We start from the raw sequence: 18,274 nt of genomic DNA, 5'->3' as shown, positions 1-18,274 counted from the left end.
TTAAATCACATGCACAACCAGGGTTCAATCAATTTAAATTTGTTTCCAGAAGTATTATCCTCAGGCATTTCCATCCTTGCTCTTTGGGAACCTTTATCAAACTAAGCAATGCCCATGTTAAAATACTGGCCTTTACATTTAAGTTTTTAAAAGTACTATATTAATATAAAAAGGAAATTTTTAGATTTTTCAGCTGGTCAAGTATTTCTAATGTGATTCATTTTCACAATGGAAAAAAAAACTATATATAAAACTGGATCATGCAGGAACTGGATCATATAGAAATAGAGCAAACTGAACATATGCTGACTTAGAATCCTAGGTTTATGTTTCTATGAACTCACTACTTTTTCAAAGGTATACTTTGCACTTCTCTAAGCATGCACATTTTCTGTTTTTCACCAAAAGCAGCCAGTTTAAAAGAAAATGCTCCTTCTTTTGAGAAACTCAAACTTACCAATGATTTTGAGCAAACTTCCAACAGGGATGTATTCCTCTAAAATTCAATAGAATGAATTTTAAAGATACACCATTTTAGGCAATGTCTCAAAACCATGCATGAAGAATTTACTAAAGACCTAGGGTGGGAGCAAATGTGAGCAAAAAGACACACAGAGTAAGCAAGGGGGAAATTTAATCAGCAGCAGCCAACAGTCACCTCACACTTGCTCTGTGCCAGCCTCTGTTCCAAGGGCCTGACATGTATCCTTTAATTCCAACAAAATCATTAACTAGGTAAGGACCATTACCTCCTCTTTACAAAGAGGAAAACTGGGGCAGAAAGATATGAATTAATGTGATCCATGTTACCAAGTAATTAAGAAATGGAAGAATGTGGGGTGTGAAAATTTGGACCAAATGAAGAACAAAAAAATCAACTTTATTGTTGAAAGGACTTTTGGAATTACTTAGTCTAAATCTTGCATTTTAAATAGGCAGGATGTCTGGTCAAAAAGATGCGATTTAAATTCCCTCTCTCACACACACGCACAGTTTGTGGCTGAGCTAGTGAAGAGCTACTTGTCAGGGCTCACTTAGGTAGGACAGAGAGCATGAACTTTACCAGTGACTTTACAATTAAAGTAAGAATAAAGGCCTCATATGGTATACATTCTCATCCTTTTTGCCCCCCCCCCACTTTTTTGGGGGTCTTTTTAGGGCCACACCCACAGGATATGGAAGTTCCCAGGCTAAGGGTTGAATAGGAGCTATAACTGCCACCCTATGCCACAGCCCAGCCATGCCACACCACATCCAAGCCATGTCTGCAACCTGCACCACAGCTCACAGCAACACTGGATCCTTAACCCACTGAGCGAGGCCAGGTATTGAACCTGTGTCCTCATGGAAGCTAGTCGGATTCATTTCTGCTGAACCATGATGGGAACTCCTATACATCCCCGTCATAACTAGGGCACTGAGCCTGTATGTTAATAGATCCTAAAACTGGAGCCATCTGCTGCTATCAATTCATCTTGCTCTCAAAGGGCTTATACTTCTTGATGGAAAGGTGTCCACAGCTAGTGGTAGAAAGCTCACCCCCAGCACAACATGCCTGGAAACTTCATTAGCAGCAATCTTCAATCTCCTCTTGCCCCTTCTCCTGCAGGCCCAGAATCTCAAGACTTCCCAGAAATTAAAAACAGGTTCTCTTCTTTAAAACGTTAAAAATCCTCAATCTTGACCAAAAATCCTTCCCATCAACAACAGTACAGTGTGACACATGCTCTCTCCCTAGAGCCCATAGACACTTCTAGAAGGAATGCCACCGGATCCTAACTCCAAACTAGTATTTCTATCACTAGGGAAGCAAAATAATCTATGGAACCTTGAACATCAAGGAATTTCACCCTATCAGTAGTAAGAGCTGACATCCCTTCTTGTTCACATCAATTAAATTCTTAAAAGTTCAAATATATATTAAGCATTATCAGTAAGAAATAAAGAAACTTTCAATATTTTTCAGCTATAGGGGGGCAATTATAAAAATGATTGAATACAGCCCAATGTGTCAGCTGTTATTAAATTCTACACATTTAGCATGAAATCACTGTACTGCACCTTTGGTATAGGTTTCTAAAGTATCAGTCACTAAGAACTTTAAGCACCATTTTAGAAACAGTGAATCTTTTATGTTTAAGGTTAAGTCCCTACTTTCATGAAATCTTTTCCTGGAACATCATCAGCTCACTTCCCATCCATATCCTTCTTTTAGCATTCTGTCTTGGATTGCTCGAATGCTGTTACTGATATTCTGCCTTTATTTGTTCAAAAAACATTTCTTTGATACCCACAGACTAGGTCCTGTGCTGGGCACTAAGCATATGATGAGAACAAGGTCACCACCCTTTTGGAGCTTATGTTTCAAAAGCTCTGGTGTGGATAAGACAGCCTATATCAGAAATGCTAGCTTCTTTCTCAGCTTTATTGAGGTACAATGGACAAATGTGTAATATATTTAAAAGTGTACAATGTGATTAGACATACATTTACATTGTGAAAGAGGTCCTCCATCAAGTTAATTAACATACCCATCATTTCACATTTACCTTTTTTTAGTGAGAACATTTCAAGCTCCAGTCTCTTAGCAAATCTCAAGGAGGCAGTACGGTGTCATCAACTATAGTCATGTTACATGAGATCCTCAGATCTTATGCATCTTATAACTGAGACCCTGAAACCTTTTACCAACCTCTCCCTATTTTCCCCACCCCTTCGTCCCTGGCAACTACTTCTCTATTTCTACAAGTTTGACATTTTTTTTTTTAAGATTCCACATATAAGTAATGCCATGAAGTATTTGCCTCTGTCTGGCTGGCTTATTTCAGTGAGTATAATGCCCTCCAGATTCATCCACTTTGCTGCAGATGTCAACATTTCAGTGGCTTTAACATTTCAGTGGCTTTAACAAAGGACTTTGTTTCTTGCCGATGGCCCCATGCAGATATGCAGCAGGGGGACTCCCATGGAGTCATCCAGGGACCCAAGCCCTGTTTACCTGGTGGTCCTGCCACCCCCCACCCAGGGGCTTAGATCCCTGGCACCAAGTTGGCCAACTCAAGAAGAGAGACTCTTCCCCAGGGAGACTGTGGGGGCAGGTCTAGAAGCAGTGAATACAGCTCTTGCGCACATGTCCCAAGACAAAACTCAGACTCATGGCCACACCCAACTCTAAGTGAGGCTGGGAAACCTGGTCTTGCCAAATGCCCAACGCAAAAATGGGTTTTGATGAATAAGCAGTGTTCTCTCCACAGGAACAAGGAAAAAAATGCTCCATGTTGAAGAAATGAACAGTTGGAGTTACTTGGTGACCTGGTTGGTTGAAAATCTGGCATTGTCTCTACTGTGGTTTGATCCCTGGCCCTTAATACAAATCTGAGTATAAATCTAAGAGCATACCTTAGAGATGTGCCATAGGAAGCCCTCCTGCCTCACCCTACCCTGCCCCTGATAGCTTTAACTGCAGAAAACAGAGAGAGAGAAGAGAAATGCTGCTTTCAATATAGTTGTCTGGAAAGGAGCTGGTGATGAAGAGGCAGGAAAAGAACTTTCTAGTCAGAGTCGGCAGCAAATGCAAAGGTCCTGTAACAGGAACAAGATTAGAGTGTTTGAGAAACAGGAAGAGGCCACTGGGACTGAGACAACAAACAGAGGGTTGGAGAAATAAACAGTGACCAGGTCACACATGGCCTTCCAGGCTGAGTGAGGAGTTGGGGTTTTATTTTAGACATAATGGAAATCAAAACCACTGAAGCACTTATGTGGCAGAATCCAATGTTTGTTTGCTTTTTGCTTTTTAGGGCCTGCAGCATATGGAAGTTCCCAGGCTAGGGGTCTAATTGGAGCTGTAGCCACCTGCCTATGCCACAGCAAGACAGGATCTAAGCCACATTTGTGACCTATACCACAGCTCACAGCAATGCCGGATCCTTGACCCACTGAGCAAAGCCAGGGATCAAACCCAGATCCTCATGGACATGAGTCAGACTGAGCTACAACAGGAACTCCTGAATTATGTTTCATAAATAATTTCTCTGATTGCCTTGTAGAGAACGGACTGCAGGGATATCAGCTAGAAGGAGAGCCATGTGGTTCAGGAGGGAGATGGTAATAACCTGATCTAAAAAATGGCAATAGACCTAGGAGGATTCAAAATATCCTAGAGAGGGGTACAGAAATCATGGGTATTGCAGAGAACAAAAGGAATAAAGGTTTATATAACTGAGTGGCTATTAATGTTTTATTAAATAGTGAGCTTCTCAAAGGTAAGGAAGACGCCTCCTTCTATTCTCAGTAGGAGTAATCAAACATGTTTTTCAAAATAGTCTCAAAGACTCAAGGCAACATGCACACACCATTTCCCACCTTAGAATAAGAATCAGTACCATATTCTGGAAAGCAACTGGCAGTAAGATCAAAAGCCTCACTTTTCCATCTTGGTGCTTAAGAGTATGGATGAGTCAAAACGCCTAGACTGAAATTCTAGCCCTACCACTTACTAGCTCTGTGGCCTTCGGCAAGTAATTTATCTTCCTGTGCCTCAGAATCTTCCTTTGTAAAATGGGGAGAAAAACAATCATTTGAGGATTAAATAAGATAATATGTAGCATGAAGAACAATGCTTGGCATATAGTAAGTGCTCAATAAATGTAATGATTAGCACATATTATCTGTTAGGTATAGTTTGATCAATGATTCACAAGGAAAAGAGATGTGAGAAAAGATACAAGGATGTTCACAGCAGCATTATTAAACATCTCAATATTATGTTTTCAGTATTATTAACTGTCCAATGAGAAGGAAATGGATTTAAAAAATTCATGATGAACAATGACTTATAAAGCAGACATCATTAAAATAGTTATGAATATGTTCTTTATGATGTATTAAGTTTTAAAATCTTATATTTATGTTACATATAAGAGGAAGAAACATCTAGAATGATAAAAGCCAAAATGTTAACAGTGGCTATTGCTGAATGCAAAGATTATCAGTAGTTATGGTTTTCTTCATTGTCTTGTTCCCCATTTTCCAAATTTCCAACTGTAAATAAATGTTGAAATTATAACCATAAAAAGTCCACAGTAAGTGGTTTTTTAACTGATTTATATGAACACAGTGTAAAGTTTTTACCACCTGCTTCCAAGAAAAAAAAAAAAAAAAAACCTAAATATCTTAACAAGATGAGGTTTACCATCATAATAAATTTCAAAACTAAAGAAAATGGGACATTGGCATTCCCACTGGGGTTCAGTGATAACAAACCCAACAAGTATCCATAAGGACGTGGGTTCAATCCCTGGCCTCGCTCAGTAACCGGTGTTGCCGTGAGCTGTGGTATAGGTTGCAGATGCAGCTGGGATCTGGCATTGCTGTGGCTCTGATGCAGGCCGGCAGCTGAAGCTCCTATTCAGCACCTAGCCTGGGAACTTTCATATGCCGCAGCTGTGGCCCTAAAAAAAAAAAGAAAAAAGAAAATGAGACATGAACTATTGGCCTTAATTACTGGATATAGCTCATTTGTTTTCTTTCTTAAAAACATACAGTTTGGGAGTTCCTGCTGTGGCTCAGCTGGTTAAAAACCCAACATAGGGTCCAAGAGGATGCAGGTTCAACACCTGGCCTCACTCAGTGGGTTAAGGATCTGCTATTGCTGTGGCATAGGTCACAGGACGCAGCTCAGATTCAACCCCTAGTCTGGGAACTTCCATATGCCACAGGAGTGGTCATACAAAAAAAAAAAAAAGTACAGGAGCTCCCGTGTTGGCTCAGTGGTTAACAAATCCGACTAGGAACCATGAGGTTGTGGGTTCGATCCCTGGCCTTGCTCAGTGGGTTAAGGATCCGGCGTTGCCGTGAGCTGTGGTGTAGGTTGCAGATGCGGCTTGGATCCTGCGTTGCTGTGGCTCTGGTGCAGGCCAGCGGCTCCAGCTCCGATTCAACCCCTAGCCTGGGAACCTCCGTATGCCTCGGGAGCGTCCCAAGAAATGGAAAAAGACAAAAAAAATTAAAAATTAAAAAAAAGTACAGGTTGAAGAGGGTTTGGTCAGGGGGATCAATTCTCAAGAATCATTAGTCGAAGCAACTCGGTGCTTTGCCCTTTTTTCCCTGGCCTCAATACAACCCATTTCTTCACCTCACAATTCTTCCTGCTCTCTTAAAAAACACAGTGAACACACTTTACGTCTAAGACAAGCACATGCCTACAGGGTTGCATTTCTCCGGCCACAGGTTTGTTTTCGTGAGCCCTGTACTAAGTGTGTGTATATTCAAATTTTCTACCTTGCTCTTCTCTACTCCTCCCAGTAGACATTTATGTGAATTAAATTTTCAGCTTCACTAAATAATAAAATTATTAAATGTTGCTATTATAGATATCTATAAACAAGAAATATAAAAACTACCTCAGTGGTAACATTATTAGTAGCAATGAGCTAGGTTTTTTAAATGGATAAAGAGAAGTTCCCGTCGTGGCTGAGTGGTTAACGAATCTGACTAGGAACCATGAGGTTGCAGGTTTGATCCCTGGCCTTGCTCAGTGGGTTAAGGATACGGCATTGCCATGAGCTGTGGTGTAGGTTGTAGATGCGGTCCAGATCCCGTGTTGCTGTGGCTGTGGTGTAGGCTGGCGGCTAACAGCTCCCATTTGACCCATAGCCTGGGAACCTCCATATGCCATAGCTGTGGCTCTGGAAAAGGCAAAAAGACTAAAAAATAAATAAATAAATAAATAAAGTGGATAAAGCAAAGATTTCTGAAATTGGCAACAACTAGCTGCAGCTAATAAGAAAGGAATGTTCTCATTTATTTTTACAACTTTTACAGCCACTTTAGGCACTGAAGACATCCTCTCTAGACCCTTTCTTCACATGCCTAGAAGTTAAAGATTGTACAGCTAAAAACGAGCCATGATGGGCACAGGGAGCACATTCTAGGTGGCCAGCTGCCATTCAGATCATGTTTGAGGAAACTTTAATCCTTCTCAGGTGCCGTTACTTGAATTCTACAACATCCAGTTGATCTCCTCAAATATTTTCCTTCCTCCCCTCCCTAAGCCTTCTAGAGAATGTTTCAGTAGCACAAAGTACTGTTTTTCTACCCAATGAGCCTCAGATTACACTAGGATGAAGCCACTGTACATTCACTCAGTAGCTTCTCTGAGAGCTGTTAACAGAAAACATTATCAGAAGATATCTAATAGAATTCAGGTTTTCAGAAGGTTTGCATTTCATTCCTGTTAGCAGAAGCCAAAAAGAGGGGTTTTTTAATGTCATTCTACCACTCATGTTTCGCTAAGCAGAAACTGTTGGAAGACTTCACCTCCTCCATCTGACAGGCCATGGCTTGACATAAATCAAAGCATTTTATTCACTTGTAGTAAAGCTGACCCTCTGGCCAGCCAAACATGCATCAACTCCTTACCCTGAAAATTACTCTGCAATTAAAGAGGAAGAATGAAGTGTGCTGCCTGCTCTCCCTATAAGAACTGTTTATAGTTAACAAATTGTCTATGGTTGAAAAGGAACTGTTCTTTTTTTAATTGAAGAATTTCAGCTAATAAATGTAGAAAGAATAAAGAAAACTATTTTACAATCGATAAAGAAACTGACAATCCAGACAAAGATCATGAATCAAGAAACCATTACTTGAAAGGTTAATGGGGCCCTCAAAATGGAGGAATCAGACAGTTACCACACGAATCCTCTGATGAATCTTAGCATCACTAAGAAAGGATGGGGTGTTATGTGCTTCCTGTGTTGTAATGTGAAGTGGCAGCAGCACCTGGGAAGTGTTCCAGCCAAAAGAGTTGAACCTGAATGTAATCAAACCTTTAAGGAGAGCTTCTAGTTTACAAAGACATGGAGGAGAGAGGAAATCAAATGACTCCAAGGGAGCAAATGGAAAAATCCAGAACATCAGACTTTCTGTAGAAAAGGGATGTGATGTTTTTCAGTAAGTCAATGGCATGGAAAACTAGGTGGGGATGAAGAATCAATCAAAGAAACTTGAGGTACATATAAACCAAGTACCATGAGAGGGTGTGAAGCTAATGCAGATTCACACATATCAGCTATATAAAGACATTGGTGAGGCAACTGATGTCTGATGGCATACTGACTATGAGGTGCTACCAAGAATAAGCAATCATGTTAGGTATGTTAATGACACTGTGGTTTGGTAAGAAAATGTCCGTATTTGTAAGAAATGCATAAAGAGAGATGGTAAAATGATATAATAGCTGAGATTTTAACATATAACAATAAAAAGTTAAAAAGAATAAAGAATAGATGAAACTAGTTCAGCAAAATCTCAATACTTGTTCACTCTGGGTGATGGGCAGTCATTATGCTCCTCTGCTTTTGTGTATGTTTGAGTATTTCACATTTAAATGTATGAACATTGCTGTGTAGCACTGAGAACTATGTCTACTTACAACGCAGCATGACAAAGGGAGAAAAAATTATGTATACATGTATGTGTAACTGTGTCCCCATGCTGTACAGTGGGGAAAAAAAAGAAAATGTAATTTAAAAAAAGAATATTCTTACTAGCCTTTTATATAGCACACAAGTAATTAACAGATCGACCTCCCTTGGCAGTGTCAATATTAGACACTACTCAAAATCAGAGGGAATTTAAGGCACCTCTGACACCAGATGCTACTGGACAGCAGATTGGGTTGAGATTGAAGCAATTACTTCACAAACATGACTTCATGAGGATAACAGCTCTTGGAGTTCAGTCAACTTCAAAAGGAAGCCAGTTAAACAGAGTATTTACCTTTAGATGAACAAGAAGCCAATTTGACTTGTGGATTTTTTTGAAAATATAATCAACACATTCAGGTAGTTCTTTGGGTTTGTGCAGTTCCGCAGAACTTCGGGGCAGGATGGAATTTGAGGGTCCTGTTTCAAAACCTATATCGTTATTAGCCATGTCTAAAGCATCTCCCTAGGGCTGCTGTGTGCATATGGCCAGGGAGTGACATTAATATCACGCTTTATGTGCAGAACACAATCTGGCTGCAGTGGTCTAACCTCTACTAATCATTTTACTTCTATTGTCATAACTTAACACTAATTATTATTAGGGCACAATCACTAATTACACATTCCACGGAGTTTAGAGTCAATGAGAATGAAAACATAAGTGGCCTGTGAGCTTGCTGGGTGAATAAATGAATGAGTGAATGAATTAAAGAACTCAAGGAGTTCCCACCGTGACTCAGTGGTTAACGAATCCAACTAGGAACCATGAGGTTGCGGGTTCGATCCCTGACCTCGCTCAGTGGGTTAAGGATCCGGCGTTGCCGTGAGCTGTGGTGTAGGATGCAGACATGCCTTGGATCCCACGTTGCTGTGGCTCTGGAGTAGGCCCGTGGCTACAGCTCCGATTCAATCCCTAGCCTGGGAAACTGCATGTGCCGCATGAGTGGTTCAAGAATTAGCAAAAAAAAAAAAAGAACTCAGGGGTCTAACACAGGTTGAATGGGTTGACTTGCACCCCCACCCCATATATGCTGAAGTCCTAACCCTCAGAGCCTGTAACTCTGAATTTATTTTGAAATTGTGTCTACATAGCTGTAACCAAGTTAATATGAGGTCACTGGAGCAGGCCCTAGTCCAATATAAGTAGTAGTGTTATAAGAAGAGCTGAAAGACCAGCACAAAAGGGATGACAACCTCATGAAGATGAAGGCAGAGGTTGGAGTTAGGCTGCCACAAACTGAGGAACATCTGGGGCTTCCAGAAGCTGGAAGAGGCAAGAAAGGATCTTCCCCTACAGGCTCAGTGGGAGCACACACCTGCCGACATCTTTATTTTGGACTCTCAGCCTCCAGAATGATAAGAAAATTAACTTCCGTTCTTTTTAGCCATCTTTGTGGTACTTTGTTACAGTAGCCCTAGTAAATCAATACAGTATTATCACTTGTGCTGCCAATCCACTTCTGAAAATAATGACATCTAGAGCAGAACACTGGTGCAGGATGGACACCTTCACCTGTCTTATTCTTGAATCTTGGTAAATATTCCTCTTAATGAGGCCAATTCCTTTTTACAACTACATCACCTGGTAATGGCAGAATGAGTCAAAAGTCCGTGATAATCCCTTGTCATCCTACTCTTTCACAGTTGGTTTTTTGATCACAAGATCTAAACTCTTTATTTGTCCAGTTAAGATTTCATTCATAAATTCATGCTTCCATTCCCCACCATCAAGATCTTTTCGTAACCAAGTCAACCAATATTTTAACTGCCTATTCAACTTCTTCTTATGCAAAAGTGTGATTGATATGCCATCTGTTTTCAACCAAATCGCTAAGAAAATACTGTTCCCAATAAAGTTGGAGAGAGAATCCTTTACTATATCAGAGGCTTCCTGTAAAGTGCACATCAATCCATCACTCACCATTCTGTCATATTCAAGGCAAAAAAAAAAACGTAAGATATATGTGCATTTCTCTATCTGCTCCACAAAAATACTTAAGCCTATTATGCTTTCATAAGTGCAAGGTATTGAGTTTTTGTCTAATGCTTCTTTATTTTCCAGGCTAGTAACCCCATTAAAGAAAGCAAAGTATTTGCATGGTTTAACCCATGCTGGTTATAGTTGAATTGAAATCTGACTCTCTTAAAATTAAACATACTTGAACTTAACATCATGGTCACATTAGAATTAATAAATGCCTTTTCTTTATTAATAATTCAGATTAAATTTCAATATGTATAATATTATTTATTATTGACATTTAGGATGATGACTCAGAGGAAGACAATGCAGATTCTAAAGAAGTAATTTTGTTTAGTGTCCCCTATTTAGGAAGGACACAATTTAGATCTTAGTATTTGAGTCTGAATAATTGTCAACAAGAATTTCTATTTAGGGAGTTCCCGTCGTGGCTGAGTGGTTAACGAATCTGACTAGGAACCACGAGGTTTCGGGTTTAATCCCTGGCCTTGCTCAGTGGGTTAAGGATCTGGTGTTGCCATGAGCTGTTGTGTAGGTTGCAGATGCGGCTCGGATCCCACATTGCTATCGCTCTGGCTTAGGCTGGTGGCTACAGCTCCGATTAGACCCCTAGCCTGGGAACTTCCATATGCCACAGGAGCGGCCCTAGAAAAGGCAAAAAGAAAAAAAAGAGAAAAAAAAAAAGAATTTCTATTTAAATACCTATTAGATGCCTATTACATTTAGAATGGATAAGCAATGAAGACCTACTGTACCCAGTCTCGTGGGATAGACCATGATGGAAGATAACATAAGAAAGGGAATGTATGACTGGGTATGACTGGGTATGTGTGACTGGGTAGCTTTACTGTACAGCAGAAATTGGCACGTTATAAATCAACTATACTTTTTAAAATAAGTTTAAATAAAAATAAATATCGACTAGGTGCCAGATGCATTGTTTATATCTCATCATAGCTCTTATGGTGTGAGTGACCCTTCAAATTTTCTCTACACTCAATATGGCCACTCTTAAGAGATACCGTTCACTGTTGAAAAAGGGAATTTCCAGTGATTCAGGGCATCAAGAAAGGGTCTCATATTAATGGATAGTTTCCTAAATATAAGCCATAATTTTCCTCCCTATGATCCTCCTTCATTTGGTCTTAATCCCAAAAAAGGACAGAGAATAAATCACATCCTTTTTCCACATGGAAGGCCTAGAGTTTTGGAAAGGAGTGATCCTGTTCCTGCTCTTTCTTCCTCTCTCTAGGTCCAGGCTCTCCCATTTCTTTAAAACTCTCTCCCAGAATTCAACAAAAAAGATGACTACTCGAAGCTTGAGAAAGCCTTTAGAATAGTTATTATTCACTTTGAGTCACTTTCAAGTCAAACTGATGTTGAGATCACCCATAACAGCTGCAAAGAAATCATTATTTTTACTCCTACATAAAGGAACAATTAAATCACACAAAGTTCATAACTTTGGACAATCAATTTTCAAGGGACAATTGTTAAGCCCTAGATCAATTTTTCAAGACACTGTTATCTAAAGGAGGGAGAGAAAGCAATGCACAGATTTCAGTCAGGAATCACATCAGCCACCAAAGGACTTACCACCAGGAGTGGAGTGAATGGCTTCCCGTGCTCCACCACAAACTGACCTCAACCCATTAATAACATTTCTGGAAACCACCACTGTCCACTATCAAACAACATTTGGTTTTTCAAATGTTAGTCATTGTTAGTCTCCTAACCCTTACAAAGTTTCTCTACAATACTAAGTTGATAGAAGGAAAGTGACCACAAGGTACCTTTCGCCAGAAGAAGGAATGCTATCAGGGATAAGACAGCCCTGATTTCTCTGATTTCTCTCTAAACATTAGACATATATCTAGATCCTTGGATTAATGGAAAAAGTCTGAGCTAGTTTGCTCTTTATGCTCACTCAACCTAGAGCTGTTCTCTGCCATGTCTTAATACTAAGAACTCAGAACTAATTCCCAGGAGTCCCTCAAAATTCCCTTTAAACGTGACCCTTAAACACACACATACACTTCAAAGAAATGAATGCCTACAATATCACTAAGAAGCAAGTGTCTAAAATTAGAATTTTAACAAAATATTCTTCCACCTATAAGAATTATCCCAAGGACAAGTCAAAAACTAGAACTGTCTTCATTTATATTTAAGGGTGTTAACCTGGGAGTCCCAGGTACAATTCTTCCCAATCCACTGGGATCATTCAGTGCAGAGTCTTCAAAGACCAGTTACAGCTGTGGAAGACCTGAGAACAAGAAGTTCTCCAAAGACTGGGGGTGGGCGGGGCGGGGGCAGCACAAGACGCAAGCACTTGGTCATACATTGGTCACAATCATAACCTCGCTATGATTCAAATAAACTGAAACCTGATCTTGGGTGGGGGGAGCAATGTGATAAACTAAACACGCAGGTTAATGAAGATACAGCACAAATCCCTCAACATTAAAAGCCAGATTTGACTACAAGAAAGAGGCCTTAGAACATGAATGTAAGATGATCAGCAAAGAGGGGCCAGAGAATTTTTAAATCCTAGTCAGACTTTATTACATAGAGGGGAAAGAACACCTTAAAAAAAATAAACTGTGGATTTTCAAGATCAGACAATCTTTACCATTCTCAAAGGGCTACAATTTGAAAGATCCATTGAAAGAATTAGGTCTCTACATAAAGATTAAAGAACTTGGCAAACAATTGTGAAGTATTAGTCACTTGGTCAATCCTGAATTTTACCAGGTGCTTCAAGTTTTAGGCATGCACTTTATAGAAAACATTCTTTAAAAAAAAAAAGAAAAAAGAAAAAGAAAAGAAAAACTGATGTTTTCCAAAGTGGCTGTAGAAGCTGGAATCCACCTCCAAGCTAAACAATCTCTACCATTAAAGGTACTACAGATACTAAAACTGTGAGGCTGGTTAAGTCTGCCCTTTAAGTCTGTGAGGGCCTTGTCAAAAGGAGTCTAGGGACCAAAACCAGAAATGCTCAGTAAAAGTGAAAGCTCTCTCTCTCTTTTTCTCTCTCTCCTTTTCCCCCTCCCTCTCTGTGAGGAGGTCAGGTTGTTCACTGCATCAGTCTTACTGGAAAGAGTAGAACAGGTTTGCTGTTTGAACCTACGGGGGGAAGAGCAAAGCAAGCACAAAATCTACACTTCAGAGAACAAAGCGCGAGGAAAAGAATGCATAGTGCGCCCTCTATCGCTCTGCGTGTTTTAATTGCTAAGTGGCTGGTAGGATTGCTGAATCCAACGATGGGTGAGAGACTGTGGCTGTCCCTGCAGAAAAATTGCACATGTGCTGACCCAGCAGCAAAGATCCAGCAGAAGCCCACTTGACCAGAATTGAAGAGTGTTCAGCCTGGTTCTTCCCAGTCTGTGAACTGGCAGTGTGATACATACAAATCCTGTCACTGCCAGCCCTTCATCGTCATCGGCTGAAAAATTTCAACACTGATTCCTAAAACTTTACGTAACTGTTTAGTTAACAAGATAAAAATTAGACCATATGAGAAGTTTTAACAGAACCCCGTATTCAGTGTACTTATTTTTTACTTTCATAAACTTTTTAGGGGAAGGAAGAGAATTTGACAACTATTGCCTTTGAGAAAGGGATTAATAGCCAAGTAATTATTTACTGAAACAGTCTTGCGATAGTACTTCAAATGTGTCTTCACACTGTGAAGTGTACTCATGTACACCTGGCAAATGGCTGTAAACCCACACGTGGAAAACAAACTTTCAGGAAACAAATGTCCATGTCAATTGAAAGCAGCCATCTGACATCATGCAAATAAAGAAGGCCTACCTCCTATTCCTTTAACCAAAGCTTCTTACCCTGTTGAAGGAAGGATGAACCCATGGCCACTTTAAGACTTCAGTGAAAGCTCCAGGCCCTCTCTTTACACTCTAAAAAGAAACAGAAACTGTTTTGCTATTTCAGGAGACTCACAAAAATCATGGCCCCACCTCTGGACCCCAAGTTAAGAAGCTCTTGCTCAAAAGAAATGTGCTGAGCCAGCTAACCTGCTTTATAAGTGCTCCTAGTATCCTTCAGCAGATGGTAAAAATTGGACAGTTTCAAGTAACTGCGAAGGTTTTCTCCAAATGACTAGATGAGACCGGGGGAGGCAAAACAACCTATAATTAGTTTCTCTACATCTTGAGAGTAAATAAAAGTAACATTTACTTAGCTTTTCTCTAAGCTGTTTTGGCTATTCTGACTATATGATGGTTTTATGATACACATACATATGTATAAATTACATATATGTACACACCTACAAACATATATTGATACACAAATACACACATACACACATATTTGTTCTGGCTACTGGAGTACCAGACATAAAAGAGATTCCTTTAATTCATATTCAAGAATAATGATGAAAAAATTAGGAACATGAGTATGCAAGTTTTTAACCAGATCACACTTACGGTCCTACATCTCAGTTACTTGACAACTTCAGCCTTCAGTTACATAATACTAGCTATTTTATTAGCGTAATTATGAGTTGTAGGAAGTTCTGAAGCTCAGTAAAATTCTGGGTCCAAAGAACTTCTGAATGGGTTCAAAAGTGATTTCTTTTTTTAAAATGAACACTTACATTGAAAGTGTACCATGTACAGGAAAAGCCAGTGGATTCAAGAGGGGTGAATTCTGGTTCTCTTTCTCTTCCACTTGACTATTATTTTAAAATTACACCTTCAGCAAGCAGCTCACCTTCTTTATTAGTCAAACCAGTCCCACGTCCTTCAAAGGGTAGTGAAATGTGAGTGCTCTCCTGGAAGGCACTGTACAAAAAATTGTAGTCTATTCATACCTACAGAAGAACTTATTCTAAAATACATGCACAAGAAATAGCAAAAAAAAAAAAAAAAGACAAAAAAAATAAAATAAAATAAAATACATGCACAGCTGTGTCTTTCATAGGTATGTTTACAGCACTATATCTATTTCTAAAGTCATATAGAAGATTGAACATTTGCCAGCACTAATTTATCTATGTTATTAATTATGACTGCTTTTTAAGACAATAACAACTATTTTTTCTATAAATGATTATTCATACAAAATGTTTGGGGATGAAAATCTCTTAGGATCACCTTTCTGTAGAAGTTTTTTTTGTGGTTTTTTTTTTTTTTTTTTTTTTTTGGTCTTTTGTCTTTTTAGGGCCATACCTGCAGCATATGGAAGTTCCCAGGCTAGGGGTCCAATCAGAGCTACAGCTGCTGGCCTATACCACAGCCACAGCCACGCTGGATCCAAGCTGCATCTGTGACCTACACCACAGCTCATGGCAACACGGGATCCTTAACTCACTGAGCGAGGCCAGGGATTGAACCCACAACCTTATGGTTCCTAGTCAGATTCACTGCCACTGTGCCACAATAGGAACTCCCTGTAGAAGTATTTTTAAATACAGGTAACTCTCACAGAGCTTCCCCTTCCCTGTCCCAAATTCACCAGTCTTTTGTGATACTCTATTATTCATATAATGAACAGGTATATGAATACACACACATACATACACAATAGTTTACTCTGAAATTCTGAAGATTATCAGAATAGACTTCAGAGTAAGGACTGGGCTGGGGATACTTTTTTATGTCAGTGTTGCTTGTCTTTAAAGAATAGTAAATAATGAAATTATGCCTATTATCTAATCATTCATTAAAACTCCAATTTGGCATAAAGAACTTCAAATTTAAAAGAAAAACTTTTCTCATTAAGATATAAACATTATCTTAAGGGCAAGCAAAGTATCATAGTCAGAGTTCCTGTTTTGGCTCAGCAGGTTAAGAACTCAACTAGTATCCATGGGGATGAGAGTTTAATCCCTGGCCTCGCAGAGTGGGTTAAGAACCCTGCATTGCCACAAGCTGTGGTATAGGACACAGATGAGGCCTGGATCCCACAAAGTTGTGGCTGTAGCTCTGACCGGCAGCTGCAGCTCTTTCGACCCCTAACCTGAGAACTTCTATATGTCACAGGTGTGGCCCTAAGGAAAAAGAAAAAAAACCTCATTGTCAATGATTTTTTATTCAGCCATCATTTGTGGAGGAAGCAGTCTATTCAGCCTGGTTTGGGGAATTAAGATGAATATGCCAAAGTTTCTCCCAAGAGGAGCTTAAAATATAGTGAGGGTGACACATGTGGCAAGTTAATCAGAATAAAGGGGGACACAAGAGTGCTTTGGGGGTAGCATAAAGAGCTAAGAAAACTACTGGGGAAAAATCCCAGGAAGGTTTCTTTTTTGTGTGTGTCTTTTTAGGGCCACACCCTTGGCATATGGAGGTTCCCAGAGAGGGGTCAAATTGGAGCTGTAGCCACTGGCCTACACCACAGCCACAGCCATGCAGGATCCAAGCCACATCTGCAACCTACACTACAGCTCATGGCAACTCAACCCACTAAACAAGGCCAAGGATCAAACCTACATCCTCATAGATGCTAGCCAGGTTCATTAACCGCTGAACCACAACAGGAACTCTCCCAGAAGGCTTTCTAGAGAGAGTGACATTTTAGCTGGGCACCGCCACATGCTCAACAACACAAAAACATGAAAATACAACAGGGTGCTTGGAAATGAAATAGTCTGATATAGCTTAAGCATATAGTACTTTCATGGTGGTGGAAGGTTAGAAACAGGCTGTGGTCAGATGGTGGAGCCTTTGAATGCACGGGGAAAGAAGCTGGAATTTATTCTGCAGTCAATATGGAGACCTGAGGGCTTGGAAATGGTTAGCAAAGATGTACCATGATCCCATCTGTGGATCATGCTGAGAAAAATTCAATGTGGCAACACTATAAAGGATGGAGTGAGGAACAAGTGGACAATGGGAGATGTGGAGTCAGTGAGGATCTGAGCTAGGAAATACCTTTGGGAAGTATGGGATGGATATAAACAACATTTCTGATACCCACTAAGACTGAACGAATCAATGAGAGAGACAATAGGAAAGTTAGGAAAGTCAAAGACTGCAGTGAGGTTTCCAGCCTTGATACATAGAAACCCATGAGCAAAAACAAGGAATACAGGTAGAGGAACTCATCTGGGAGAAGGCAGAGAGGAGGAAATGAATTGTCAAGTTTGAGTGGGCATAGAATAGAACATTCATCTGTCTATGAGGGGGCATGAATAGGCAATATCTGGGAAATCAGAGTGTAATAAAATCTGAAGCTCAAAGGCAGGGTAGAAGTAAAGGACTTTACATGGAAAAGGCAGTTGAGGATACAGGGATGGATAAAATCCCCCAAGAGAAAGAAGAAAGGCAAAGAAATACTAGCCTGCTACCCTAAATGAGGGCACCAGAGCTGAAGAACGCACAGAATGTGGGAGGTGAAATTAGAGCACAGTTGTCAATAACCAAAGGAAGAGATTTTTTTGGAAAGGAGGGATCATCTCAGGGATGGGAGGACTGAAACCACATTGGTGGGGTTTGGTATTGAGTATTAATTAAGTATGGATGACCATTAAGAAAACTCTAAAATGGTGGAGGTAGAAGCCAGATTGTGACAGACTGAACAGTGAATGAAGCAAACAGGATGATTAGGCAACACAAGAGAAGGGTTGAAGTGAAGAAATGAGGGGTTGGAACGTCATGTAAGGAAGAAGAAAATGAAGAATTTTAGGATGAGGGGGATGGCAGCATGCTTGAACAGAGGGTGACATACAGAAAGGTCCTGGAACAGAGAGGACTAGGGGGAGGGTGAGCTTTGAAAGAGCAGAAACACTCTCTGCTTACTCATTCTTTCTTCTAGTCCTTAACCCCCTCAGCTCCCCCTTTCC

General features: G+C 40.0%; 1 protein-coding gene across 3 annotated transcripts in view; it reads right to left on the bottom strand.

The window, feature by feature from the left end:
• RSPO2 (R-spondin 2) overlaps positions 1 to 18,274 on the bottom strand; it is a 165,029-nt gene that overhangs the window by 140,641 nt on the left and 6,114 nt on the right. The window contains exons 1-2 of one of the 3 annotated variants that reach the window (XM_085020406.1): positions 14,505 to 14,589; positions 14,316 to 14,387 (exon numbers count right to left, since the gene is read on the bottom strand). The exons of the other annotated variants lie outside the window; for them this stretch is intronic. Coding sequence (XP_084876532.1) covers positions 14,316 to 14,340 — 25 coding nt within the window. The 5' untranslated portion in view covers positions 14,341 to 14,387; positions 14,505 to 14,589. Of the gene's footprint in view, positions 1 to 14,315; positions 14,388 to 14,504; positions 14,590 to 18,274 lie in introns of those variants that run through there. 3 annotated transcript variants of the gene reach the window in all.

The sequence above is a fragment of the Sus scrofa genome, chromosome 4 (assembly GCF_054392235.1).
Source record: "Sus scrofa isolate SSC_HxYL_T2T_F1_AM1 chromosome 4, Sscrofa_HxYL_maternal_Yorkshire_Landrace_v2.0, whole genome shotgun sequence".
NCBI classification, from domain to species: domain Eukaryota; kingdom Metazoa; phylum Chordata; class Mammalia; order Artiodactyla; family Suidae; genus Sus; species Sus scrofa.
The sequence above is the reverse complement of the archived record's forward strand: the minus strand, read 5'-3'. Positions and strand labels throughout refer to the sequence as shown.